Raw genomic sequence first — 27,496 nt, 5'->3', positions numbered from 1 at the left:
ACTCTTGTGGTTTAAAGAGTGGATAGGAGTGATAAGGTCATGAAGGGCAATGTGGGAGATAGGGATGTATCAGAATGCATGGATGGGAGCCAGAGGGCATGGAGGCTGCAGCAGTGCCTGGTTCTGGGCTCAGGGCAGCTCTGGGCAACACGGCAGGGGTCTGTAGATTTCACTCAAATGCAGTGTCATCAACATGACTCCACTAATCCCCGATCTGCTTCTCTCTGACCTGCTACCAACTGGTCACACTTTCTCTTCTCTTCTAACCTGGGCTCGCAGGGTGCCTGGCATGATCACAGACCCTCTGCACCTCATAAGCACTCAGCTGAGATTCTTACTTCTTCTGCGTTCTTAGCTCGATCCCAGTAAAAGGAGATAACTGATGGCTTCAGACTTTCCCTTCCAGCTGGGTCCCAGCCCCTGGCCACACTGTGAACTGGTTACCCCTGCATTGGGGGTTACATGATTGGGGGCAGCTGAGCTTGAAGGGCAAGGCACTCACATGAATCGTACCTCTAGGGAAGATGTAGAAAAGACCTCTTGGAGGATGTGGCCTCAGCTGGCCTTGAAGTCCAAGGAGGGTGTGAAGACAGATTGGAAGGAACACCCCAGATGGAAAACAGAAAAGGAAATTCAATTAGGCTAGAATACAATACCTGGAAGAGAAGAATCCATTGAAGGGAGGCTAAGGCTAGACCACAAGGCTGGTATGTGCTCTGCAAGGAGACCAGATTTTATTCTAGGGCAAGGTAGGGTGGGAAGCACTGGAGGAGTGAAAGAACTGGAGCTCTCCTCCCAGGAGATGCCTCTGGCAGTTTAGTGTAAGGTGTACTGGAAAGGAGACGCACGAGGTGGGAAGTCTGGTTAATCTCAGGCCCAGCCCCAATCCTAAGTCAAAGGCTAGATAGAAGTACACCAGTTGGGTGGCTAGTGCATGGTCCAAGTAGATTGACCAGGGCCTAGATCAGGGCAAAGGCTGTGGCAAAGCAAGTGGCTGATTACATGAGCAGCAGAAACAATGCAGGTGCGTGCAAGCACAGGAGCATCACGTGAAATCATTCAGGGTATAAGGCCCACTGTAATAGTATTTGACTCATGGGGTCTAAGAAGGTAAGATGGAGGTCACACACAGCTGGTACATGGGAAGAAGGTGGCTGCATACAAAAGGCATATGACAGGAATTGGAGATCTTTTGAGAAGCCCCTCAGCATTTGGGATTTTATTCCAAGTACAACAGGAAAACCACTGAAGAGTGGAAGCAAGGGGTCTTGATCGCTTTAACTGTGTGAAGACTAGATTATGGGTTGGTGAGGGTAGGAATGAGATGGCCAATTAAAAACCTACTGTAGCTCTCCAGGGGGAAAATGGTGCCTTGGATTCATATGGCGGTAACACAGATGGGCAGAAGCAGCTCAGCCAGGAAACCACCTAGCTGTGAGGACAGATGAGTCAGGGATAGTTCCGAGGGTTTGGCCTGACCACTTAGGTATGTTCGAACCATCTACTGAGATGGAAAGTAAAACAGCCAGAGTTCCGGGTGCATAGGTCAAGTCTGAGATGCCTAGTGGACAGCCAGGTGGAGGTGTCAAATAAGCAGCCAGCTCTGGGCCTCCATCACAGGGAGTCTGGGCTGGAGGTGAGACACTGAGAGTTTGTTATGTCTAGGGACCATTAAAGTAAAGTATGGGCCCATGAGATCTTCCAGGGAGAGTACTGGAAAGGAGAATGTAGGCCCAGGACGGTCACTGGAGCGTCCACAGAAGTGACTAAGAGGAGAAAGAAAATCAAGGCATGATGTTATGGAAGCGAAGAGAGAAAAGTCTCAAGAAAAAGTGACCAGTCATCTCTGTGGGATGCTGTGGGGACATCCAGGGAGATGCAGAGAGAAATGTCCTTGGGTTTGGCCACACAGGGCTTGTAAGAGACTCTGACAAAGCAATTGGTATGAAGTGATGAGGCAGGGGAGTGGTTGGCAGTGTGGTGAACAGGGAAAGATGGATATGCCGAGACACAGGGCAGTGGCTAATGCCAGGCATGGTTGTGGGAGCATTGTACAGAGGTGCACAACTTTAATATTTGTCCACTACAGAGTGGGAGAAAATGGTGGGGCGGGAGTGAGAAGGAACACTTATGGAATCCCTGCAGAAGAGACGAGACAGGTTGCAGAGCCCAAACAGAAGGACCGGTATGCACTTGAACAAGGACACTCCTTCCAGCGCAGGAGGGAGCAGTGGGCAGCTCTGTGGGTTTGCTGGTGGGCAGGCGAGTGATTTCAGTTTCTCGGTGAAGTCATGAGCTGAGAGTGCAGATGTGAATGTGAGTGTGCACAGAGGAAGCCAGGAGACAGAGAAGAGGGTGTGACAGTCATCTTGGAGATTCAGGAAACAAATGACTGGGAAGTGAGTGGCCCCTGTCTTGCAGGACTGATGCCTATTTGAGGCCTGTGGGCATCAGTGTGCAACCAGTGGGGGCAACCAGTGTGCCACCAGATGAACCAGATGTGCAACCAGTGGGGGCAACTATGAGGGCAACTATGAGGTTCTGTCCAGTCATGTGCGGCTGTGCTGGGGTGGCCATAAGCGGCCCAGGTCAACAAGGGTCGGAAGTTATATAGTCAGGCCAAGATGGCAGAGGGAGAGGGGAGCAACACTGCTGGCATGTAGGCTGGGGAGGGAGGCAATCCTGTGGGTGAGTACACAGTGGGTTAAGGCGCTGGAGCCCTCAGTGGTGTGTGAGCTGCTGCTGCAGGGTAGAGGGGGAATGTGGTGGCTGAGCTCAGAGGTGGGGCATGTGCTGGAATAATGAGGCCTAAGGCATGACTGTAGATGTGCGTGACTGAGGTGAGGTGGAGAAGCACCCCAGGAGTGGAACAGCAGCTAGGGTATCGGGTGGGCATCATCCATCATCCACATGGATGTGGTGACCAAGCTGGGGTAGAGGGAAACACCCCGGGAATGAAACAGCAGCTGGGGTACCACGTGCATGCATCTATATGGATGTGGATGACCAAGGTTGGGAGGATGGGAAGTACCCAGGAATGGAAAAGGACCTGGCATAGCAGGTGGGCATCACCCACACGGACATGGGTGATTGAGGTGGGGTGGAGGGGAAGCACCCTGGGTGGAACAGCAGCTCGGACACCAGGTGGGCATAATCCATATGTATGCTAACGTTCCCAGGAAACAATTATAAGAGCATCATGAACCTGAGAACTAGGAGCTAATGTCACCGTCCAGGAGGAAAGTTGACCAAGACACTGGTGGCGAGGGGTCTAGCCAGCCTCCAAGCTGCTGCGGTGATGGAAGGAGGAAAGAGGTAAGTAATGTAAGCTCAGCCCCCACCTGAGAAGGCTGCAGGGAAGGCTGTGAACTCAGGGACATTTCAGACCAGGAAGGGGAGTGGTACTCCAAGAAGGGCTGCAAATATGCTGCAGCCATATTTGTGCCGAGGACACAGGGTGAGGGCTGGGGAAGGTGGGGTGGGGTGGGGTGGGTTCTATGAGCCAATGTCCTTTTCTGGTCTGTATCCTACAGCCTGGCTCCTCTCCATTTATAAAGGCCCACTGGCCGGTCCACACTGCCAGAAGCCCAGCTGCCTGGCTACTTGAGACCTTTCTACCAGACGGTATGCCAGTGGACCAACATCTCAGGGAAAGAATGGGCAGTTCAGAGAAAGCAGAAGAAAACTGGAACAAAGAATGAGAACAGCTGGTAAGAGAGGAGATGAAGACCTACTCTGGGAAAAAGGTGGGGGATGGGCCAGTTAAGAGGAAGTGCAGGTGATGAAAATTATGGTGCCTGGTGCCCTAAGAACACTGTGTAACATATGGTAGGTGGTTAGTTTTAAATTTTTATTTATTTTTTTAGGGTTAATTTTATTTATTTATTTGAGAGAGAGAGAGAGAGAGAGAGAGAGTGTGTGTGCAGGAGCATGAGCAGGGGGAGAGGCCGAGGGGGAGGGAGAAGCAAGCTCCCTACTGAGCAGGGAGCCCAATGAGAGACTGGATCCCAGGACCCCGAGTTCATGACCTGAGCCCAAGGCAGATGTCTAACCGACTGAGCCACCCAGGTGCCCCATGGTCAGTTTTTTAAATTAAAAAATCAAAGCATTCAAGGCTACAAAAGAACACAATGGGTCTAAAGGCCTATCTACAAAGAAAATCCACAGCTTCTGTGACGTGTTGGTTGCACTCCCTGTTCAACTGCTTTGTGCCAGGCTCCTGCCACGTGGGCACACGGCACAGCAACGACAGCCCCGATCAGAATCAGCAGAGTCCCAACCAGGCTGGGTCTCAGTAGCTGGAAGGCTGCATGTGCTCCTATTCTCAGGAAATGCAAAGTAGGTGTCAAACTCCAAAGCTCAAGGAGTCTGGTCTAGGGGATTCCTAGTTTCCATTTGGTATTTTAAGAGCCGCACTCAGATCTAAATTATACTCTGACGATCCTAACCTGTGCCATGATGCAACGGGTGAGCACAGCCTTGTTCATTACAACCATTCGACTCTTGCTATCATTTTCCACTGGGCTAAATTCTGATATAGACCCACATTCCTATAACAATCATTTTGGTCTTCATCAGAATTTAGTCCAGTTGAAATGAGAGCAAGGTGCTAAGGATGCTCCCATTTGTGACAACTTGGCTGAACCTGGAGGATATTACGCTAAGTGAAATAAGCCAGACAAAGACAAATACTGCGTGATCTCACTTATACGTGGAATCTAAAGCAAAACAAAACAAAATGAATTCACAGTAAGAGAACCCACTGGTGGTTGCCAGAGGTGGGGGGTGGAGGGCATGGGTGAATGGCCTCAAAAGGCACAAAATTCCAGTTACTAAGTCCTGGGGATGGAATGTACAACCTGGTGACTACAGTTAATACTATATTGTATATTTGAAAGTTGCTAGGTGGGCAGCCCTGGTGGCCCAGCGGTTTAGCGCCGCCTTCAGTCCAGGGCCTGATCCTGGAGACCAGGGATCAAGTCTCATGTCGGGCTTCCTGCTTGGAACCTGCTTCTCTCTCTGCCTGTGTCTCTGCCTCTCTCTCTCTCCCTGTCTCTCATGAATAAATAAAATAAATAAATAAAATCTTTGAAAGCTGCTAGGAGAGTAGGTCTTTTTTTTTTTTTTAATTTTTATTTACGAAAGTCACAGAGAGAGAGAGAGGCAGAGACATAGGCAGAGGGAGAAGCAGGCTCCATGCACCGGGAGCCCGACATGGGATTCGATCCCGGGTCTCCAGGATCCCGCCCTGGACCGAAGGCAGGCGCTAAACCGCTACGCCACCCAGGGATCCCCGAGAGTAGGTCTTAAAAGTTCTCATCACAAGAAGAAAAATTTGTAGCTACGTGGAGTGATGGATGCTAACAAGCCTTACTGTGGTGATCATTTTGCAATATACACATATCAAATCATATGTTGCATGCCTCAAAGGAATATCATGTTTTATGTTTTAATTAGAGTGAGTGTACGTTCACCTCTGCGTGTTCCCCACGGCCACTCAACAAAAAAGGAATGAATGAGTTCACCGCATTTGCAAATGGCGTGTGAATGTGGTTAGGTAGAGAATGATTCGTATCAAATGGTATTAAAATGAAGTAAATAAAAAATTAATCTGAAGGAACATTTAAAGGCAGGAAACATCACTCTCTGGCCCATGATTTAGATAAAAGAAACTCATCTCGGCATAAATACATTTGACATAAGCGTTATTCTCAATTTAACCCCACTACTGCCTCAGGGAAATCCCGAAGCTTTCTGTACTAGTGTCTCTCCAAGAGAAGCTAGAAGGTGCGAGGTCACATTTACACACCTCACTGCATGTCAGATGGGTTAAGAAAATGAGGGAAAAGAGAGAGAAAAAGACCACACTTGAAAGCTTGTGAACTTTCTTTTTTTTTTTTTTAAGGGGGGATTTTGTTTTATTGTGTTAAAAAACATAAACCATTAAATTTATCACCTTAATCATTTTTAAATGTACAGTATAGTCGTATTACATACATTATATTGTGCAACAGATCTCTAGAGCCTATTTGTTGTGCAAAAAACCGGCACTCTACCCCCTCGAATACTTATGAGCCTTTGCTCACAAGGCTCTGGTCGGGTCCTGGGCTTGGAACCTACAAGGTGAATATTCTCAACTCTGGAGAAGAGAGAGATGCATTATGGACAGAGTGGTGGGGTCCTTTCTATTCTCTCACACAGTTAAAGGCTGGCCCTAAACAAACAAGATCGCAGCCAGCGGATAATTTAATAAAAAATCAGGTGTGTTTGTGCAATCACATGGATAGCACACGCTGTGTCCAGCTCTGGATAAATTCATTGCCATCACCATCTGACAAGAAGCTGTCTCTCATGAGATCTTAGTAGTTGGCCCAAAAGTTATTGTCACTTCTCTTTTTCAATATGCAACATACCTTGGAATCCTGAGACTATTTGGACAACATCTTCATAAACCATTAGAGTAGCAGATCGTTCTGGAAGCAGGCCCAGGCTCAGTGAAGAAAATACTGCAAAACCAAAAACAGACATAAGGGAATTCTGACATTTAAATCAAGACATCCACTCTAATTTTGGGGGTACTCTGACTTCTTTGTATTGTCTGATTTCAAGTCAATCCACAATATTGATTTTTAGTACTGTGATATGATGAGATATATATTATCTGGTGTCCGCCCCTGGTTCCTGACACAGAGCTCCTAAATCCCTTATTATTTCCTGGGTGGTAGGAGGATCTTTTGTTCTAATGAGGTGATGCTGGGTGGGCTCCTGGATTGGGGGGGGGGCCTCGTCACCAGAAAGCTGTAACTAGAAGCTTGGAACTTTCAGCCTCACCCTTCCACCTCCAGGGAGGCAAGAGGGTTTGAGATTAAACTCATAATCTATTATGCCTACATGATAAAACCTGCATGAAAATTCCAAAAGTATAGGGTTTGGGGAGTTTTCCAGATTGGTGAGTGCATCTATGTGCCAGGAGGGTGGCATAACCTCAACTCCATAGAGACAGAAGCTGCCACATTCAGGACTCTTCCAGACTCGTCTGTGTACCTCTTCATCTGGCTGTTCATCTGTATCCTTTACCGTATCCCTTATAATAAGTTGGCAAATGTAAATAAAGTTTCCCTGAGTTCTGTGAGCCATGATAGCAAATATTGAACGTGAGAAGGAATTACGAGCGCTCCTGACTTATAGCCAGTTGCCAGAAGCACAGGGGACATGCTGGAAGATGTGTGTGAAGTAGGGGGTCGGTCTTGTGGGACTGAGCCCTTAGCCTGTGGCATTTGCACTAACTGGTTAGTGCACTAACCGGTTAGTGCAGTTAGACTTGCACTAACTGGTTAGTGCAGTTAGACTTGAACTGAACTGTAGGACACCCAGGTGGTATCCAGAGAGTTGGGGAATTGGTCGGTTTGAGAAAGAACTCCATTCATTTGGTGTCAGAAGTGTTGTGAGTGGAGAGAAAGGAAACATATTTTTTCATTTAAGTCTGAATAGCAAGACTTTCAAAATGCCACAAGAGTACTGCAATCTCTCATATAACAACTGCTTCCGCTACAACAGTCAACGAGTTTTTATTTTCTAGAACTTCTTAGTAAAGTATGCGAGTCTCTTCACATTAGGAATCTATTACACTACGCATTATACGAATGTAAAATATATAAAGTTAGATGTTAACATTAAAAAAAGACTTTAAAAATATGTGCTTAGGTTAACATATGCCACCTGATAGAAGAACATGCCCCCGTATTCTGGAAACTTATATGATAACAGCACTCGTGCTATTTTTAAAATTCTTAAGTATCTAGACTTCCAACTAAAAAATTCAAAAAGCCTACATGTTCCTGGATGGAATATGAATCTAAGAGAAAACAAATGGAAAAATAATACTCACTAAGGTCACTGAACCCTTAGTAACATGTCAGACATTATTCTAAGTAATACATAAATAAATTTTGGTAATTTATTTAAAGCTCACAACAACTCTATGGGGTGCCTGGGTAGTGCAGTTGGTTAAGTCTCCAACTCTTGGTTTTGGATCAGGTCATGATTTCAGGGTCATGCAACTGAGCCCCCACTTGGGCTCCATGCTCAGCATGGAGTCTGCTTGAGAGTCTCTCTCCCTCCCCCTCTCCGTCCCTCCCCTGGCTTGTGCATGTGCCTACACACACACACTGTCTGTCTGTCTGTCTCTCTCAAATAAATAAGTGAATCTTAAAAAAAAACAACAACCCAGCTCTATGAAATTGATATTATTAACTTGTCCATTTGACAGGTGAGGAAACAGGCTTATAGATAAGGAATTAACTTTTCCAAGATCCCACAGCTGGTAAATACTGGAGTCCGGACTTAGCTCTGGAGTCTGTCTTTAACTGCTATGCTGCCCAGATTCAAGTTCAGAGATGCCCTGCACTTTATCCAGTTCAAGTTTAAAGATGAGGAAAGCAAGGTCTAGAGAAGTATAAAGTGACTTTCTGGGAAAATATCAGGGACCAGAAATATCAACCATTAAGAATATCCATTACTTAGCACTACTGTCTCTTAATAGTGCCAGGAGGGGACCAGTGAGTTGGCCTTGGACATGACCTCTCTTTTCATATCCCCTCCACAGTCAAGTTATTGAGCTGCCATTATACAAGGCCCAGTGCTTGATGCATGGGACAGATTAATGCTAGAGGCAATCTGTGACTGCGAGGTTCTCCATTTGAAGGGGTCTAGGGCACACCATAAGTGAAAGGTGGTCATTGCCATGAGGAACACAAGAATGTACCTTGGTGCTATGGAAATAATCTGGTGGGTCCTCAAAATATCACACACAGAGTTACCATATGGTCCAGCAATTCCACTTCTAGGGATAGACCCAAGAGAAGTGAGAATGTAAGTTCACACAATAACTTACATGTCAATATTCATGGCAGCATGAATCATATTAGCCAAAAAGTGTAAACAACCCAATATCTACCAACCAATGAGCAGATAAACAAAATGGGGTCCATCGATAAAATGAACATCATTCATCCATAAAAAGGAAAAACATACTGATTTAAGCTACAACATGGTTGGACCGTGAAAATGCTGTTTGAGGCGAACAATGCCAGACACAAAAGGTTACATATTATAGAATTCCATTTATCTGCAATGTTCAGAATGGGCCAACCACAGAGACAGAAAGGAGATCAGTGGTTGCCAGGGCCTGGGGGCAGTGGGCAACAATGGGTCATTACTAATGGGTATGGGTTTTTTTGGGGGTGGGGGTACAGAAAATACTCTGGGATTAGTCAGTGGTGATGGTTGTATAATCTTGTGAAATGCACACTTTAAAATGGTGAATTTGATGGTACATGAATTATCATCTAAAATACAAAAACAAAACAAAAGAAGAAATCAGAAAAAAAGAATTCATCTTGACGGTTGAAAGTTGGGAGAAAAGCCCATATCAGGTTGGGGGAGCGAGGATTGGGGAATGCGTGTGAACCAGGAGCCCTAACTTGGAAAAATCCTTCATAACCACTTTAAAGGTACATTTAGCCTTCCTTAGCAATGACCCCTTCACCCAGTGGTACTGGGTACCTAATGGCCCAGAAGAAAGGATCATTGTAGTGATGCTGCCTGTCTGGACACCCTGCCCCATCAGAGAGCTCACACACATCCTGAGTGGCACTTCCAGGGCCTTGAGAAGCCCTGTGCTGACTGGCGTGGGGACTGTGAGCTCTGAAGCCACCTGTGATCAGTCTCTCGAGATGTGTGTGACCATCACAGGGTGTTCTGTAAGCATTTCTAACCTAAAACATTTGGTACTTCTATACATAAGGTGTCTGCTCTAGGAAACTGTCTCAAACCTTATTTCCAGGAGAGAAGAGTGACCTCTTGTAATGAGTGGGTTGTGTGGCAGCAGAGGCAGCCCTGGCTCTTCCTGGAGCAGGAGGGAAGGGACTGCCCACCCCAAATGGGACAGGATGCCCCAAGATCAGATGCTGATCATAGAGCTGATGCTGACTGATGTCTGGAGGTTCTTGTCATACCACGCAGATGGGCAGATGTTTGTGTTTTGGTAAGCAGAGAGAAAGGAGTGTCTAACTCTACCTGGGAGAGTCAGGAAGCAGAAAACAGTCAGGGTGAAGATGTAAGACGAGCTTGAGAGCATGGGTAAAGGAATAACAGTGCGGACAAAACATCAGATACATAAAGAGAACAAGAAATTGTCCAGGCATCTAGACCATAAGATATGTAAGGGAGAAGTGGCTAGGGGAGAAGTGTCTAGTTCATCCTCAGGACACTGAAGCCCTTTAGGCAGACATGTAGTGTGTGTGTGTGTGTGTGTGTGTGTGTGTGTATAAAATATATATAATACACTTATATATTTTATATACATATAAAATATATAATAAACTTATATTTTTAATATATAATATACAATGTACTTATATATTTTATATATAATATATATATTTTTAAGATTATTTATTTGAGGAAGAGAGAGTAGAACAAAAACAGGGGGAGAGCCCCCCAACCCCCAATGTGGGGCTTATTCCCACGCCCCAGAGATCATGACCTGAGCTGAAGGCAGAAGCTTAACCGACTGAGCCATATATAATACATGTTGTGTGTCTGCCTATATATACACATATATATGTTATGTATGTATTTTAAGACATGATTGCTGACTTGATATAGGTGGTTGAAGGGGCAGATGGATCAGGTGTGAAGCTCCTGCAACAGGCCTGGTAGAGAGACAACTATAAAGATGGGGATAATGAAGATGTTGACTTAGAGTCTTTTGTGGATGGATGGCATTTTGTATAACTGAATTTGTTTTACCTGTTCGCCAAATGTAAGGGGTACTTTCCTTAAGGGTGCTAGAATTCCCCCTCTCCAATCTACATCTCCTTCCTTGAAAGGGTAAAACCAACACACTCTCCAGGAATGACTGTCAAGGATTTGAAATCCATTCCAAAGTCTCTGAAGAATGCACATGCAAATGAAACCATGTGTGCACGCGTAGTGAAGAAAGCATTTTCTAGTTTTGAATTTTTGCCACATTTTAGGAGAGCCTCCCAACTTTTCTCTACTCCTTGCCCACTTGTCAGCAGTACCAACAGTATTATCCTGACTTCCAAAGGCATGCATGGAAATAAGCGTTTACTCTGCCTTTTGCAATAGACAAGACCAAGGTTTGGTCAACCTGTTCTGTCAGATTCTAGTTAAGAGTATCTTTATGATGGGGGCACCTGGGGCTTAGTCGGCTAAGTGTCTGCCTTCAGCTCAGGTCATGATCCTGGGGTTCTCGGATTGAGCCCTACATTGGGCTCCCTGCTCAGCGGGCAGTCGGCTTCCCCCTCTCCCTCTGCTGCTCCTCCTGCTTGTGCTCTCTCTCTCCGTCAAATAGATAAATGAAATCTTAAAAAAAAAAAGTATATTATGCTAACAAGGCAAGCAAAGAAAAATAATCAAAGACACAGGTGGATCCTTGAAAATTATTCAGTCTAATTAATTTAGTTTTAGAAATGAGAAACGTTGGTTCTGAAAGCCGTGTGGGCCCCCATGTGTGAAGAGTAGCCAGGGGCTGGAGGGGTGAGAACCCAGGTGTCTTCATGCCTCATCCCAAACCCTTCCAATTAAACCACATCCTTCCCATTTTTTGACTCATTTAAGAAAATGGATGTTATGGAAATGGTTGCTTTTCTCAAATGATCATGTTAACAAAGTCAAAACAAGTGTAATTACAGTACACTGAATCCTCATGATTCGTGGATTCAGGGTTCGCAAATGTGCCTACTCGCTAAAATTCATTTCTGACACCACAATCAATCCTCATGATGCTTTATGTGTCAAGTACTGAGTAGTCAAGACTCTAAGTCTTGGACACAAACGTTCCCAGCTGAGGTCAACCAAGGGGACGCTCAGCCTTCTCCTTTCAGCTCGCAAACTCAAAGTGTCCTCTGGCGATCTATCTAGTGCCAAGTTTTTCACATTCTTGGGCTTCCTTTGGGAATTTCACTGTTTAAAATGACTCCGAGGCACAGTGCTTCCTGTTCCTAACTGCAGGAAGGCGGGGAGGTGCTTCTGGGAAAGACACATATTAGATAAGCTTTGTTGAAGCATGAGTTATGGAGCTGTTGGCTGTGAGTTCCATATTTATGAAGCAACATTATAGATTAAATCATGTGTCTTTTTTTTTTTTAAAGTTTATTAATTTATTTGAGAGAGGGTGCATAAGCAGGGGGTGAGGGGCAGAGGGAGAAGGAAAAGCAGACTCCTCTGTCGGCAGGGAGCCTGACCCAGGGCTGGATTCCAGGACCCCGAGATCATGACCTGAGCCAAAGGCAGATACTTCACCAACTGAGCAACCCAGGTGCTCCTAAGTCATATGTCTTTAAACACCCTAAAACATAATCCAAAACATACCTAAACATACATAATCCAAGGTGATGTATTGCTTGGCTGATGAAAATGTTATGAGAGGAGGATTGTAGGATCCTAATCCTGAATTTCTCTATAAGCCATGGCTCAGTATTGACTACCCCAGGGTCCAAGGTGACTTTATAGAATATACTACTGTTTCTTGGTGGAGTTGTGGTGTCCAGATAACATTTAAACTTCCCTGGGTTGGGGGATCCCTGGGTGGCTCAGCAGTTTAGCACCTGCCTTTGGTCCGGGGCGTGATCCTGGAGTCCTGGGATCGAGTCCCTGCATGGAGCCTGCTTCTCCCTCTGCCTGTGTCTCTGACTCTCTCTCTCTCTCTCTCTGTGTGTCTCTCATGAATAAATAAAATCTTGGGGGAAAAAAAAACCTTCCCTGGGTTGTTTCCAGTCATTTTTTTCATGTGAAAAATGGAGACAATCAGACAATTTTCTTGATATATATAAGCTAATGAAGATCACCTCCCTATTTTGTGGGATCTCTCAGGGTTCTGTCCCCGGTCTTCCCCCAACACTTTGGTGAGTTCATGGTTTTGACTCTTTATCTCAACAATGCTAATGACCCCCAAACTACACTATCTCCAAACCCCTTGAGCCCTCAAATCATTTCAAACTACAGGCTGAACACACTTGTGTCCGAGAGGTAGTTCAAAAGCAATATCCCCTCCACTAAACTTATCAGCTCTGACTCCCAACACTCATTCCTGCCCTCCCATCTCCACTAGCACCTGTAAGCATCTCTGCCTGAGCCCAGCCTGGGGAGAGGATGCATAGGGCAATGGGGAAGAAGGAGGCTTCTTTTAACCCACTGTATCAACTCAGTCAACTTTAGGGAACCATGGGGTGGTGGGTCTCCCAACCCCATTGTCCACCTGTTCTATACACTTTATCATCAGCTAGAAATCCAAGATTCAACTTACATATCTTCTGTTTTATCCTTTCCCTTAAGTCTCCCCTGTTCCCAGAGATATTCTGCATTTGTCTGCTAAATATTTCTCAGGTTTATCCCCTTTATCAAATATTTCTCAGGTTATCCCTTATATCAAATCCACTTTCCAAGGCTCACAAAGCAGTGGTCTCCAACTTCAGTGAGTGCTTTTATCCAGAAGTGGAGTTGGGGGGTGGGGAGTTACTTATTCAATTGCAGACTTCTGGTTCAATGTCTCCAGACTGAATGGATGAGCCCTGGAATCTGTGTTTTTTACAAGCACCTTCTTTTTTTTTAAGATTTATTTATTTATTTGCAAGAGAGAGAACATGCATATACAAAGGGGTGGGGGGAGCAGGGAGTAGGGACAGAGAGAGAAACTTCAGCAGACTCCACGGTCAGCATGGGGCCTAATGCAGGGCTCTATCCCATGACCCTGAGATCACGACTTGGGCTGAAATCAAGATTTGGATGCTTAACCAACTGTGCCACCCAGGTGCCTCCGACAAGCACCTTTTAATGCTAATATCTATTCATCCTCCAGGCTCAGCTCCCCTCCTACCACCTCCAGGAAGCATTTATTCCCTCACCTAGGCTGAATTTTCCTCCTCCAGCATCCCCTACGCATATATAGGCATGAACATACCCATTAGATGGAAGTGGCTTTGGTGGTGGCTGACTATATAACTCCCAAACTAAGTATCAAACTCCCGAGGAGCAAGTTCTGTGTCTCTAGATATGTCTTCCCAGTGGCCAGGGCAGTGCCTGGCACATAATAGGTACTTAATAAATGTAAAGAGAATTTTGTGCATGAGGGTAGATGCCAGGGCTTTAGGAGGCAGATATATCCACATTTGGCTCCCTTGTGTCCCCAGAGGCAACACTCCTGGTGGAGTGTGTCCAGTGGTGCAGTGGCACAGAGATGAACAGTGACATTGGTATTTTGCCAGCTGCTGTGCCATTTACTGAGCCCCTACTGTGTTTTAGGCACTGTAAGGGTGTTTATGAATGTTAACTGCTTTTTAATCAGAACAACCCTACCAGGTGGTATTAGGTCCACTTTGCAGAGATTGGCAAGGAAGCTAGTGGGGCTCAAGCTGAGATTGAGCACCAGAATCAGGTCAGCCAGTTTCAAACGCTACCCTGGCAACATCTCCCTGCAGCCCTCAGTCCCTCCTCATCCCTCATCTCATCTTGATGCCAACAGATAACGTGGTCCAGGTGCTAACAGGAGCCTGAGGTGAGGGAACAGAAGGCAGGTCATGTCCAACTCCCCACCTACCCCATCCCAAGCTGAATCTGTGTCAGGCACCATCCTGACCCCTGTGGGAGACCACCATTGCCAAGTGGTGAATGGTGACATAATACTGTGATTTGTAAGAAGAAATATGTATCCAGTCTTGGTCTGGTTTCTGGACCAGAGTTCCTAAACCCATGGAATTTCCTAAGTGGTAAGAGCCATAAAGGTGATGTGTTATTCGTAACATGTCTCTTTCAGTGCAGGGTTAGCTAATGAGGTGACTTTTAGAAAGCCTCTAGAACCTAAGGATGGGGGCTGGTTGTCAGAAGAACCAACCAAGTTGGAACTTTCAGCCCCAGCCCCTTGACCATGGGAGGGAAGAGGGGCTGGAGGTGTAGTCGATCACCAATGACCAATGAATTCATCAGTCCTAATGATGTAATGACCCCTCTATACAAACCCAACAGGATGGTGGTTAGAGGGCCTCTGGGCAGGTGTACGGGTGTACACAGGGAGGTGCCAGGAGGGTGGTATGCCCAGAGGAGGCATGGAAGCTCTGCACACCATCCTCCATACCTTGTCCATATGATCTCCTCCACCTGGATGTCCCTTTATTAGCCTTCATAAGAAGCCAGTGATCTAGTAAGTAAACTGTGTTCAAAATAAAAAACAAAAAAACCCCAGGGCCCCAACTGGTGTCACTTAGGCCAAGTCACCAGACTGGAACTTCATACGCTAACCTCATCTAACCTAAATGCAGTTTCAACCTTCCCCAGAAATACAGTTTTAATTGGGTCAGTCAAGAATTTTTGGATCAGCATCAGTGAGGTAATCCGACACACGGGCCTTCTCCATTGCCCCTCAAGAGAAGATGAGGTGATCCACCTAAGATCCCCTGCCTGCCCTCTAAGGAATAGTAACTTTGCCGGAAATAGTCCTTTTGCTAGTAACTCGTCACCCCACCCTCCTTTCTGTAAAAACCTTCCCTTTTGGGGATCCCTGGATGGCTCAGTGGTTTGGCGCCTGCCTTCGGCCCAGGGCGCGATCCTGGAGTCCCGGGATCGAGTCCCGCGTCAGGCTCCCTGCATGGAGCCTGCTTCTCCCTCCTCCTGTGTCTCTGCCTCCCTCTCTCTATCATAAATAAATAAATAAATAAATAAATCTTAAAAAAAAAAAAAAACCTTCCCTTTTGTGCAACTCCTTGAAGCTACTTGTGAGATGGATGCTGCCCAATTCATGGATCACTTCTAATAAAGCCAAACAGACCTTCAGATTTAATTGAATGACATTTGTTCTTTAACAACCATTTCCCTGAGTTCCGTGAGCCACTGTGGCTAATGAGTTGAACCCCAGGAGGGGGCTGGGAACCTCTGATTTATTATAGCCAGTGGGTCAACAGCCCCAGGGGACAGCCTGGACTTGCGACTTGTGTCTGAGGCTGGGGGAGAGGCCAGGCATGTGGGACTGGGCACTTTACCCATGGGATCGGGTGCTGCCTCCAGGTGGAGAGTGTCAGAAGTGAGTTAAACTGTAGGACACCCAGCTGGTGTCTGAGAATCTGAGAACTGCCTGATGTATGGAAAAAAGCCCCACACATTTGGTGATCAGAAGCGTAGGGACTGAGAAGAGTCCCAAGAAAACACAGAGGAGTGGGTTTTCCCATAGCAGGTGAGAAGGGGGGAAAGAGAAAGACCATGTCCCATCACCCCCTGCCTCTCTGGCCAGCGCTCTTCTCTCTGGCTCCGTGAGGCAGAACGAAGAAGCTCCGTCCCAGAGCACTGCCCCAGTGCCATCCTGCCAGCCATAACCAACAAGGTACAAAGAGGACGCTGGGGAAATGGGCAGAGACTCTAAGGCTTTTCAATTCCCTCATGTATGTCAACTGAGGGAGAGCCCCCACCTGCTTCATACAGGACCCCACCTTTCCTTCCCATAAGAAGCCCCCAAAAGTAAAGCAGAGATGAAACCCTTATTTTTCTGATCATCTGCCTTCCACTCTCAAAATCGCTTCTGTCCCATGTGCTCTGCTTTAGGGAAGGGTGAGGATGGCCTTACCAGGTAATCGGATTGGCTTCCAGGGGGCAGAGTTTGGCACGTAGGCGTGCTTCGTGGCAGTGACGATCAGCTGACTGCCCAGCTTATACTGGAACTTGATGAAGGCGACGCCATCTGTCCCCGAGGTGCCAGAAGCAACAGACACCTGGTTGGTGAAAATCTCGATGAGCGCATCTGGGACGGGCTGGTGGGTGCTGGCGTCGCTGATGTGGACCTTCAGGGTCACCTCTGGAGCAAAGACAAAGCAACAAAGAACAACTGCTAGTACCTGGCCCACCTCAACAACAATTCTGCTGTAGCTGATAGGAGTGGAGAGTGGGCTGCACGAAGCAAATCTAGATCTACATCCAAAATATTAATTGTTGCAACCAGGAAACATTTTCTTGTTAGAGAGATTCCTTTTTGACTTTACACGATTTCCTTTTTTTCTCCCCGCCAAACCACTGCCCATCATAAACTGCCTTCCTCTTTGCTCCTGGCTGCTCACCCCAACAGGTAAGTGAGGGAATAATTCTATCCCTTTAAGAGGTTGTGTGACAAACACAATACTGTTTAATCCTTCCCAGGGTAGCTGGCAGTTGGGGCCCAACTAGGGCCTGCGATACTACAGAAGGAGCAGGCTCAAAGAAGTGCATCCAGAGTCTCCGATAGACCTGCTGAGTATGTACGAGAGCTACCCAGGATAGCCGTGCTGGTTATCACGAAGACCAGCCCAAAAAGCAGTCCAAAATGTCTTTAAGGGATCCCTGGGTGGCGCAGTGGTTTGGCGCCTGCCTTTGGCCCAGGGCGCGATCCTGGAGACCCGGGATCGAATCCCACGTCAGGCTCCCGGTGCATGGAGCCTGCTTCTCCCTCTGCCTGTGTCTCTGCCTCTCTCTCTCACTTTGTCTGTGCGACTATCATAAATAAATAAAAATTTAAAAAAAATGTCTTTAAAAAGGAGGACCTGAAGAGTGGGAAGAGAGAAGCTTACAAGAAGGAAAAAAATAAAAAGTAAACATTTGAAAAGAGAGATGAAGTAGAGTAATATTGGCAAACCCAGATTACGAATCGAGGAGACATACAGATCAAAAGTCACGTTAAAAACCTAAGATGCAATGGATAGTTTTCATCTATTCATGCTGGAGATATTTTACTGAGCTGCTACTCTGTGGCTGGGACCGTAGTTGTGTGAACCACAGCGGTGAAGGAAATCTTCTGCTGGGGGATGTGTGGTACAGTTACGAAGCGGGCACTGATGGAACAGCATATGCAAAGGCTCAGAGGCAAGGAAAAAACATGCTTCTTGGAGAAAAACAAACAGATTCTGAAGGAGAACAGACATTGTGAGGGGCATGAGGTCCAGTGCGAGACGAGTCTGCAGAGGTGAGTAGGGGCCAGACCACTCAGGGCTTTAGAAGGGACCTAAAAGGATCATTCTTGATCCCAAGAGCAATGGAGAGGCACAAAGATTTTAAACAAGGGAATGGCAGTCAAACGTGTTATAGAAACACCTGGCTGTGGGGAAGAGGCAAGACGGGAGACTTGAGCATCCAGTTAAGAGGCTTCGGTAATCACCCAGGAAGAGATGAGGGGGACCAGACTCTAGCACCGTGGTGGATGTCGATTACAAGATGCCAGCATGGCACTCCAGAACAATCAGAAGTGTTCCCTGCTCCGATAAACCCGTTTTTGTTCAGGTGTCATAGGTCCACTGGTCCACTCCTAAGGCATTCCTTGCCATACATTCTGAGCTGTGTCAGATCTGAAAGCCCTATTGATGCCTTTGGATAAAGATGAGGGGTGAGGACAAGCAAAGACTCTCCAGGTGACCAGGGAGGGAGGCTCATGTCTGCAGAACCACTGCAGTCTGGCCCAGGGGAGTGCCGGACACGGAGGGGGAGGGAGGCTCGGCAGAGCTGGTCCCCTGGGAACTGGCCTGGGGCACAAGCTCCAGAGCTCTGTGGAAGATCCCACTGGGTTTGAATCTGAGCTCCACCCAGTTCTAGCCATGGAGCTTGGGGCAAGGCACTTACCCTCACCAGGTCTGTTTCCTCCTCTATAAAGTGGAGGGGACACCACCACCTAGCTCAGCAGAGGATGGAAACATTCAGCGTCATGCCTCACAGGTGAGCATAAACACAGCGGTTACCATTACGTTAGTCCAATCACTGTGCCTGAAAGCACTCAGGCATAGCATCCGGGGTGGGGGAGCCTGGACGGGGTGCAGAGAAGGGTGCCGGAGGGGAGAGAGGGATAAAGCAAAGTGCAGGGATGGAGGCATCCCTCTTCAGTAATAACTGAAGTAAGTAATGACTTTATACCCCAGGCCCTTTGCAATCACAGTGAGAAGATTGTCTTTTGGTTCAAGGACCCCTGCCTTGGTCACTGACCTTATGATACTAAACCTTCTAAATATGGCAAATTTCACTTAGTCATTCACCCTTTTTTTTTTCACTGAGTGACTTAATTTAGTTCTTGACTAGAAAACCATAAAGAGCAGCTGAAGAATCCTAGACCTAGGTGTTAAAGATGTGCACCAAACAAATCTCTCCAAACCTCCTAGAGAAACACATGCTAGAGAAGCTGAACATGGCTACTTGATTCAGAGAGAAAACTAATGTCCAGAGAGAGATAAAACCAGCATCATGAAAAGCAAGGATATGACGTTACAAAACACACTGAGTTAATCTCGAATCTCATCAGTTACCTTGACGCAGATTCGCAGGATGTACGCCACACACGAGTTTTCTTATTTAACTTTGTGTCTTTGTGCTCCCAGGTGGCAGGTGAAATTACAACGTAAATTAACTCTGCTTTCATTAATACTCACACAGCAGAAATCCCCCAGAACAGGGCAAGTGGGAAGGTAGCTTTGTGGGGCTGCAGTGATAATTTATGTAATTTTATGATGATGAAACATTCATTAATAATTGGGATTACAAGGTTCCTGCTCTCTCTTGTTTGCTGCTTCGCAAGAGCAGCTAAGATTTCGAAAAAGCTAAAGCTTTCCTGAACCAACAGCGAAAGGAGTTTTTACTATAATCAACGTCCTAGATTCTACTACTGGGATTTCTTCTAACACCAGAAACCGACGTGACGTTCTGCAATTACATACTTTGAAAGAGATCGTTTAGCTACTTCTTTCGGTATGATAGGATGGGGGGAAATGTCAGCACGGTTAGGTGATTATCACAGCCTGCTGGGATATCATTTTCCTAGAGTAACATCTAGAACTAGGTTATCCATTCAACAGCAAACAAAATTGGTCTCCCCAGGAGAGTAATCCTAGGACTAGGTGAGGCTCTATTTACTGAAACTACTCTGAATTTTGCAGTTTAAAGGAAGACCCTATAGGGCAGCCCGGGTAGCTCAGCGGTTTAGTGCTGCCTTCAGCCCAGGGAGTGATCCTGGGGATCCGGGATCGAGTCCCACATCAGGCTCCCTGCTGGAGCTTGATTCTCCCTCTACCCATGTTTCTGCTTCTCTCTCTCTCTCTGTCTCTCATAAATAAATAAAATCTTTAAAAAATAAAGGAAGACCCTATAAATGGTCCAAACCTAAACACGCATTAAGATGCACTCCGTATTGCCGTTGGTCAGTGAGAGCTGGTGGGTCCTGCTCAGCTGGGGCACCGTTCTTGACTCCTTACCCTGCACACCCATCACCAAGTCCTACTGATTTTGACTGCAGGATATATGTCACAAGGCAGGTCCTTCTTTCCCATCCTTGTTAACGCCGTCCTGTTTCAGACCTTGCCATCACTCGCCCAGCCTGCTGCCTGGCCTCTTCACAGAAACCACCACTGCCTTCACACCTGCCTCTGAGATCACACTGAAGCCAGAGGGAGCTAGCTGACCTCCCCCAAACATGGCCAGGTGACAAATGGGGCCAGCGGCTTATTTTTGAATGGTCCATGAGCTAAGAATGGTTTCTATCCTTTCAAATGGTTGGGGGAAAAAAATCAAAAGGATAGTTCATGTCATACCAAGATTATCTAGAATGTGAATCTGTGTCCATAAATAAAGTTTTATTGGAACACAGCCATGGCCATTTGCATATTGTCTAAGGCTGTTCTTGCGTTTCAGTGGCAGAGCTCAGAAGTTTTGACCTCATGGTTTGCAAAGCCTGAGCTATTATTTACTTCTGGCTCTTAAAATGAATCTGCCAGCCCCCGACCTACAGGATACATTTCAAGGCACCTGAGGGCCTCCACGGTCAGGACCCCTGATTCCCACATATTGTCCACAGGCCCGCAGACGCCATCCCCCGTGCTCTCCTTCCTGCTGCTTCTCATCTTTGTAGGAAAGGCCTTTCTACAATGTTACTTTCATGTTCCTCATTCCTACTCATTCTTTAAAAGTTCTACTTAAGGTTTGAGAAGCTGCTCCTGACTCACCAACCCCTCCCCAAACTGGGTTAAAGGCCCCTTATGTCCATCCCCAAAGCTGTACACAACACTGAAACTGCTTCTGTTTTCACTTCAGTGTTTACAGCAGGCCCACCATGCGGGTAGACAAGATGATCAAACCCCTGACCTTGAGGAACTTTTGGCTTTAGACATTAAATAAATACCAAGTGTAATTATGAACTGGGAACCAGAGGATGCCATGATGAGGGGGAGCCTACCCCCAACAGGGTGGTCAGGGAAGGCAGGTGTTGTGTAAGCTCAGGCCTGAAGGACACCCAGGAACCAACCAGGCAGAGGTGCAAATGTCCTGAGGTGAGAATCACTGGGATGCTGGAAATAAATAAAAGTCAGCATGGAGAGAAATGCACAAGTGCAACCAACCATCCTAATACTGCACTTTCCAATTCAGGGGCTACCATCCACATGTGGGCATTGAACTTTAAGTTTAAATTAATCAAAATAAAATTACATCAGAAATTGAGCTCCTGGATCTAGCTAGGCACATTTCAAGTACTCCATGGGCATCTGTGGCTAGGGGTGTAGTTCCCACATTGGACACCAGCATTGCAGAAAATTCTATTGGATAGCACTGATCACTAACCACAAACTCCATCTCAGGATCTGAGCAAAGAAACGCAGGTGCCCAAATGGTTCGATGAAGAAAATACATCTGAGCACGACTCTGAAGCAGCTCCTTAGCAGCCCTCATGGGTTTGACCTGCACTTGAAATCCTGACAGTGACTTACAAGGCTCTGTGTTCTCTATTCCACCCCCCAAGTATCTGCCAGCCCTCGTCCCCCACACCATCCCCCAATCGAGGAGTAAGAAGGAGGCCAGGGTTCTAGGAACATGCTTTGTGCCGAACTTTCTTTGCATGGCACGTTTTTCCCTAACATTCTTCCATGCATCTTTCTCCTCCTCATCTGCTTAAATGTCACCTCCTGGGGCACCTGGATGGCTGAGTTGGTTAAGCATCTGATTCTTGGTTTGGGCTCAGGTCATGATCTCAAGCCCTCTGTGCTCAGCAGAGATTCTCTCTCTCTTTTTCTCTCTCCTTCCCTGCCCCTCCCTCTACTCCCTCACTCTTTTTCTAAATAAAAAGGTCACCTCCTGAATGCCCACCAGTTCTTTTTTCTGTTTAAAAATTTTTTTTAACTTTTTTTTTTTTTTAAGATTTTATGTACTTATTCATAAGACACACACACACACACACACACACACACAGAGGCAGGCACAGAGACACAGGCAGAGGGAGAAGCAGTCTCCAAGCAGGGAGCCCGACACGGGACTTGATCCCTGGTCTCCAGGATCATGCCCTGGGATGAAGGTGATGCTAAACCGCTGAGCCACCTGGGCTGCCCTAAAATTTTTAAAATTTTATTTTTAAAATTTAAATTCAATTAACGTCAACTATTAGTTTCAGAGGTAGAGTTCAATGATTTATCAGTCTTATATAGCTTTTATCTTGGAAATTTTAAAACGTCTATACAAATAGGAAGAATGGTATGAGGAAACCCTCTGTACGACTCAAGTTTCAAATACCAACTTTCTACCATTCTTCTTTCATCTATTCTCCCCTGATTCAACTTTTCCTTCCTTTTCACTTTTTTGCTGGAACATTCTGAGGCAAATCCAAGACAATGATATTAGGTCACATTACTTCCCCATTAATATTTCTGTTTACAACAGATAAAGACTTGGGGCTCCTGGGTGGCTTAGTTGGTTAAGTATCTGGCTCTTGATTTTGGCTGAGGTCACGATCTCAGGGTGGTGGGATCGAGCTCCAAGTTGGGGGATAAGCATGGAGCCTCCTTAAGATTCTTTCCCCCTCTGCCCCTTCCCTGTTCCCTCTCTAAGAAAACCCCAAAACAAAAGATTAAAACTAAAAATAACCAAAATGGGACACCTGGGTGGCTCAGTGATTAAGCATCTGCCTTCGGCCCAGGGCGTTATCCTGGAGTCCCAGGATCGAGTCCCACATCAGGCTGCCTGCATGAAGCCTGCCTCTCTCTCTCCCTGTGTGTCTGCCTCTCTGTGTGTGTGTGTCTCTCGTGAATGAATAAATAAAATCTTTAAAAATAAAATAAAAATCATCAAAATGCCATTATCATACCCAATTCATGGAAACCTCTTTATATTATCTCATATCCAGCAAAAATTCAGTTCTCTCTGCTTATCTAAAAGCAAATTTTTTTTTTCACAATTTTGACTGTCCTAAAATGCCAATCCCAACTCCACCCTGTGCATCTGATACTATTCTGCTCTGCTTCTTCTTTTATGCGTAACACTTGTCAATTCCCTTTTTTTTTTAAGGGTTTATTTATTTGACAGAGAGAGAGAGTGCAAACGCATGCCAGTGCACAAGCAAGGGGAGGGGCAGACAGAGAGGGAGAAGCTCCCCGCTGAGCAGGGCTCCATCCCAGGACCCTGAAGTCATGACCCGAACCAAAGGCAGGTGTTTAACTGACCGAACCACCTGAGTGTCTCCACTTATCAATTCTAACATGTTTATAACTTACATGTTTATTAACTGTCTGGTTCTTCCGGAAAGTAAGCTTCGAGAGAGCTATTATGTGTTTCTTTTTTTTTTTTCTTCTTCATTCATATATTCTAAGCTCACAGAATAACGTCTGGTACATAGTAGGCACTCAATATGTATGCTGAATGAGTCACTAAAACTAACAGGCATTTCTAGATATCATCTGGTACATAGCCTAAATATCCTTGGTGCGGTTTTTTTGTTGTTGTTGTTCCATTAATTTCCTATTCATTATGATTTTCAATAGACACTACTGAAATTCATTTGAAAAGCACTGATTCAGATAGCTAATGAACTGTAATAATCAGAAAATATTTACTGTATGCTTAGCATGACATTAGGTTCTGTGGGAAATAAAAAAGAAGAAAAAGGATACAGCCCCTGTTTTTGAGAAGTTTAGGGGTTTTCGCTACAGAGAACAAAAAGGATGAAACCAGGTAAGACAGAGCAGAAATATGGCAAAGATGAGACTAATGAGGTCTGGAGGTTACAAACAAAAACCAAGGAAAAAGACCTCAAAGCTCTGTAGATTGTAGAGGTGATGTAGGGGTGACAGGAGAAGACTTACAAAGGGGGTGGCCAGGGTGCCTGGGTGGCTCAGTGGATTAAGCACCTGCCTTCGGCTAAGGTCATGATCCCAGGGTCCTGGGATCGAGCCCTGCTCAGCAGAGAGCCTGCTTCTTCCTCTCCCCCTGCCTGCCACTCCCCTTGCTTGTGCGCTCTGTCAAATAAATAAATAAACAAACAAACTAACTAACTAACTAAAACAAATAAATAAACTAAGACAAATGGGGTGCCCTTGAGCATACTGTGACCTGGACCAGGCACTGGTTTTACAGGCAAATCCTGCATGAATACTGGCCCAATGATTATGGTTTATGGAGTTCAGTGTGGGATGCTTCCGGAAGAGCTAAGAGTTGAAGGGAGGCTGGAAGGAAGAGAAGTGTGGGAAGGTGACCCGCATCTCCTGAACAGCCTTCCCTTCTTGACTCTGTTCCCACATTATGCATTCGGCCTCAGGCAGATGCCAGAAACATCCGTTTGCCAGCCTCCATGGTAGCTAAGGAGGAGGGATGGACGATGGACTTGGACTCTGCTAATCTGAAGTCCTTATGCTGGGTTTTGATTTAGAAAGCAGCAACATAAAAAAGCAGGTGCTTTTTCTGACCAAAGCAGGATGCACCTGGTTTGGGGCCAGCAGCGCAAGCCGTCGCCCTGCCTCAGTGCAGGAGGGAGACGAGACGGCCCTGGCTCAGTCTTGCCATATGAGCAAGTTCTGGGCACGGTTCTGGCTGTGAGCCTCATCCTCCCCAAACTTCTGTGAGCTACCTAAAAGCTTTATTTTATTTTATTTTTATTTATTTGACAGAGAGAGAGAGAGAGAAAGCACAAGCAGGGGGAGTGGCAGGCAGAGGGAGAAGCAGACTACCCACGGAGTGGGGAGCCCAATGTGAGACTCAATCCCAGGACCGTGGGATCATGACCTGAGCTGAAGGCAGATGCTTAACTGACTGAGCCACCCAGGTAGCCTACCTAAAAGCTTTAATGATATACGTCTAGTTAAACTAGCCAGAGCGGGTAGTGGTGTCTGCACACCTCAGCTTCTGTACTATCCTAGCAGGACACCATATGGCTGAGGACCATCTCCTTGGAGCTGCACCCACCAGGGTCTCCTCCCAAGCTCTGGCCTAACTTCTCAGTATGCAAGATAGTTAATTTTATGTGTCTACATCACTGGGCCACAGGGTGCCCCGATATGTGGTCATTGTTATTCTGGGGTGCTTCTGGATGAGATTAACATTTAAATAAGACTGAATAGGGCAGCCCCCGGTGGCGCAGTGGTTTAGCTCCACCTGCAGCCCAGGGTGTGATCCTGGAGACCCGGATTGAGTCCCACGTCAGGCTCTCTGCATGGAGCCTGCTTCTCCCTCTGCCTGTGTCTCTGCCTCTCTCACTCTCTCTCTGTCTCTCATGAATAAATAAATAAAATCTTTAAAAAAAAATAAATGAGACTGAGTAAAACAGATTGTTTTCCTTAATGTGAGTGGGCCTCACCCAATCAGTTGAAGGCCTGGATAGAACAAAAAGGCTGACCCTCCCTGAAATTCCTCCTGCCTGACAGCCTTTGAACTGGCACATTGGCTTTTCCTGCTTTCTGACTTGAGCTGAAATACGGGCTCTGTCGCGGTCTCAGGTCTGCCAAGCTTTGGATGGAAACCACACCATCGGGTCTTCTGGGTCTCCAGCTTGATGAATCATGCTGCAGATCTTGGGACCTGTCGGCCTCCATAATCACATGAGTCAATTCTGAATGATAAATCTCGTTCTACACAAACATACATCCTATTGCTTCTGTCTCCCTGGAGAACCCTGACTAACATAATATCCATCCTGTGTTCCAATCCTGTCTGCTCGGGTGGGTGGACCCCTGGAATGTGTGCTTAGGTCTCTTCTTGCTACACACTCTAAGAGAATTATTCAGGATCAGGAATTTAGCCACTGCCTCTGGAGCATTCTTCTCAAAGTTTCATCAGCCAGTGAGAGAATCAAGAAGGAAGCAACAACTACTCAGGAATCCTCCTTCCACCATGATTCAGGGTTCCTTTGCTCTTGGCAAACACAGAGTTTGGCTCTGTGGGCACCAGTGAGTCCATTTGAAGTAGTACAAAGAACATCTGCTTTGTGGGTAGAAAATGAAACATTATCTTTTAGTCATTTCCTTTCTTCTGCCACAGATTTAGAACTCAATGCAACCAGGCTGTTTCAAATTGTTGGCTTCAGAGAAGCTACCAGTTAAGCAGCAAGTTGAGCAAAGATAATGGTAGGGGCAAGAGGCAGGGAAGATGGTACACACTTTTCAGATACACGGAAGGGAATCCAATCAGTTTTTTTCTTCCCAAAGATTTTATTTATTTATTTGAGATAGAGAAAGTGAGCGAGAGAGAGCTAGGGGGGTGTGTGCACGGCAAAGGGATAGGCAGGCTCCTTACTGAGCAGGGAGCCCGGCAGGGGGCTCGATCCCAGGACCCCGGCGTCATGACCTGAGCTGAAGGCAGACACCCAACCGACTGAGCCACCCAGGCGCCCTCAGTGCAATTTTAACACACTGCCCGCAAACACTGAGGGGTCTTGTTTTTCCTTCTCCCCCTTCTTCTTCAAACACTTCATACCCTATTATTTTCCAACAAGTGATGGGATGCATCATTTTATAATCTCTCATCCGAACTCCAAGACCAACAACTCAAGCTCTCTGTTCCGTTGACCTGTTAACACGCAAGACTCCAGGCTCCAGATCGGATGGTGAAGTCCTTTGCTGTTTTCGCTGGGGATGGAGCTAGGTGACAACTTTCACCTGCTCTTGGAACAGCCGAGGCTTCTCGCCTTTCAGATCAAGGTAGCCTTACAAACTCCAGATTCGTCTGGAAGGGAAAATGAAGTTCGTGCACTCCCATCTTTTTTTGTTTGGTTTTGTTTTTGTTTCTGTGAAGTTTCTGGCTCCCTCTGGCTGTTTTTCATTGCCCTTTTATATCCTCTGAAATTAGCCTTTATTTTGGGATTTTCATTTTTTCTTTCCTTTTGCTTTTTAGGGCTGGGTTGGTCTCCACAGCAACCCACCGGAGTGGGAATGCCGCACTTGCCAGGTTGGCCACAGTGGCCTTGCAGAGAGGAGGTCCTTTTCCACCAGCAGACTCAGCAAAGGCTTCTGTCCCAAGTTGCCTGGAACCCTTGTGGTTGCCTCACCCCAGGCCAACTGGTGGAAAAGGACCTCTGTCTTTAGCCGCCAACACTATGATTAGTTAGATTTAACCCAAATTCAGGGCAGTTGTGCCGGCTTTTCATGTCTTACCTAAAACAATAAAAAATTACGCAATCATTTAAAAAAACATTTTCCAAATGGGAACTTATCTTTAAAACGTTACCAGACCTTTG

The 27,496-nt window shown here is 46.2% G+C and overlaps 1 protein-coding gene across 2 annotated transcripts in view; it reads right to left on the bottom strand.

Moving 5' to 3' along the window:
• FAM171A1 (family with sequence similarity 171 member A1) overlaps positions 1-27,496 on the bottom strand; it is a 129,376-nt gene that overhangs the window by 42,827 nt on the left and 59,053 nt on the right. For both annotated transcript variants that reach the window (XM_072749446.1, XM_072749445.1), the window contains exons 2-3: positions 16,637-16,864; positions 6,414-6,506 (exon numbers count right to left, since the gene is read on the bottom strand). In XM_072749446.1, coding sequence (XP_072605547.1) covers positions 6,414-6,506; positions 16,637-16,864 — 321 coding nt within the window. The remainder of the gene's footprint in view (positions 1-6,413; positions 6,507-16,636; positions 16,865-27,496) is intronic.

Source organism: Vulpes vulpes, chromosome 2 (genome assembly GCF_048418805.1).
Source record: "Vulpes vulpes isolate BD-2025 chromosome 2, VulVul3, whole genome shotgun sequence".
NCBI classification, from domain to species: Eukaryota; Metazoa; Chordata; class Mammalia; order Carnivora; family Canidae; genus Vulpes; species Vulpes vulpes.
Note: the sequence above shows the minus strand (reverse complement) of the source record. Positions and strands in the feature narration are given on the sequence as shown.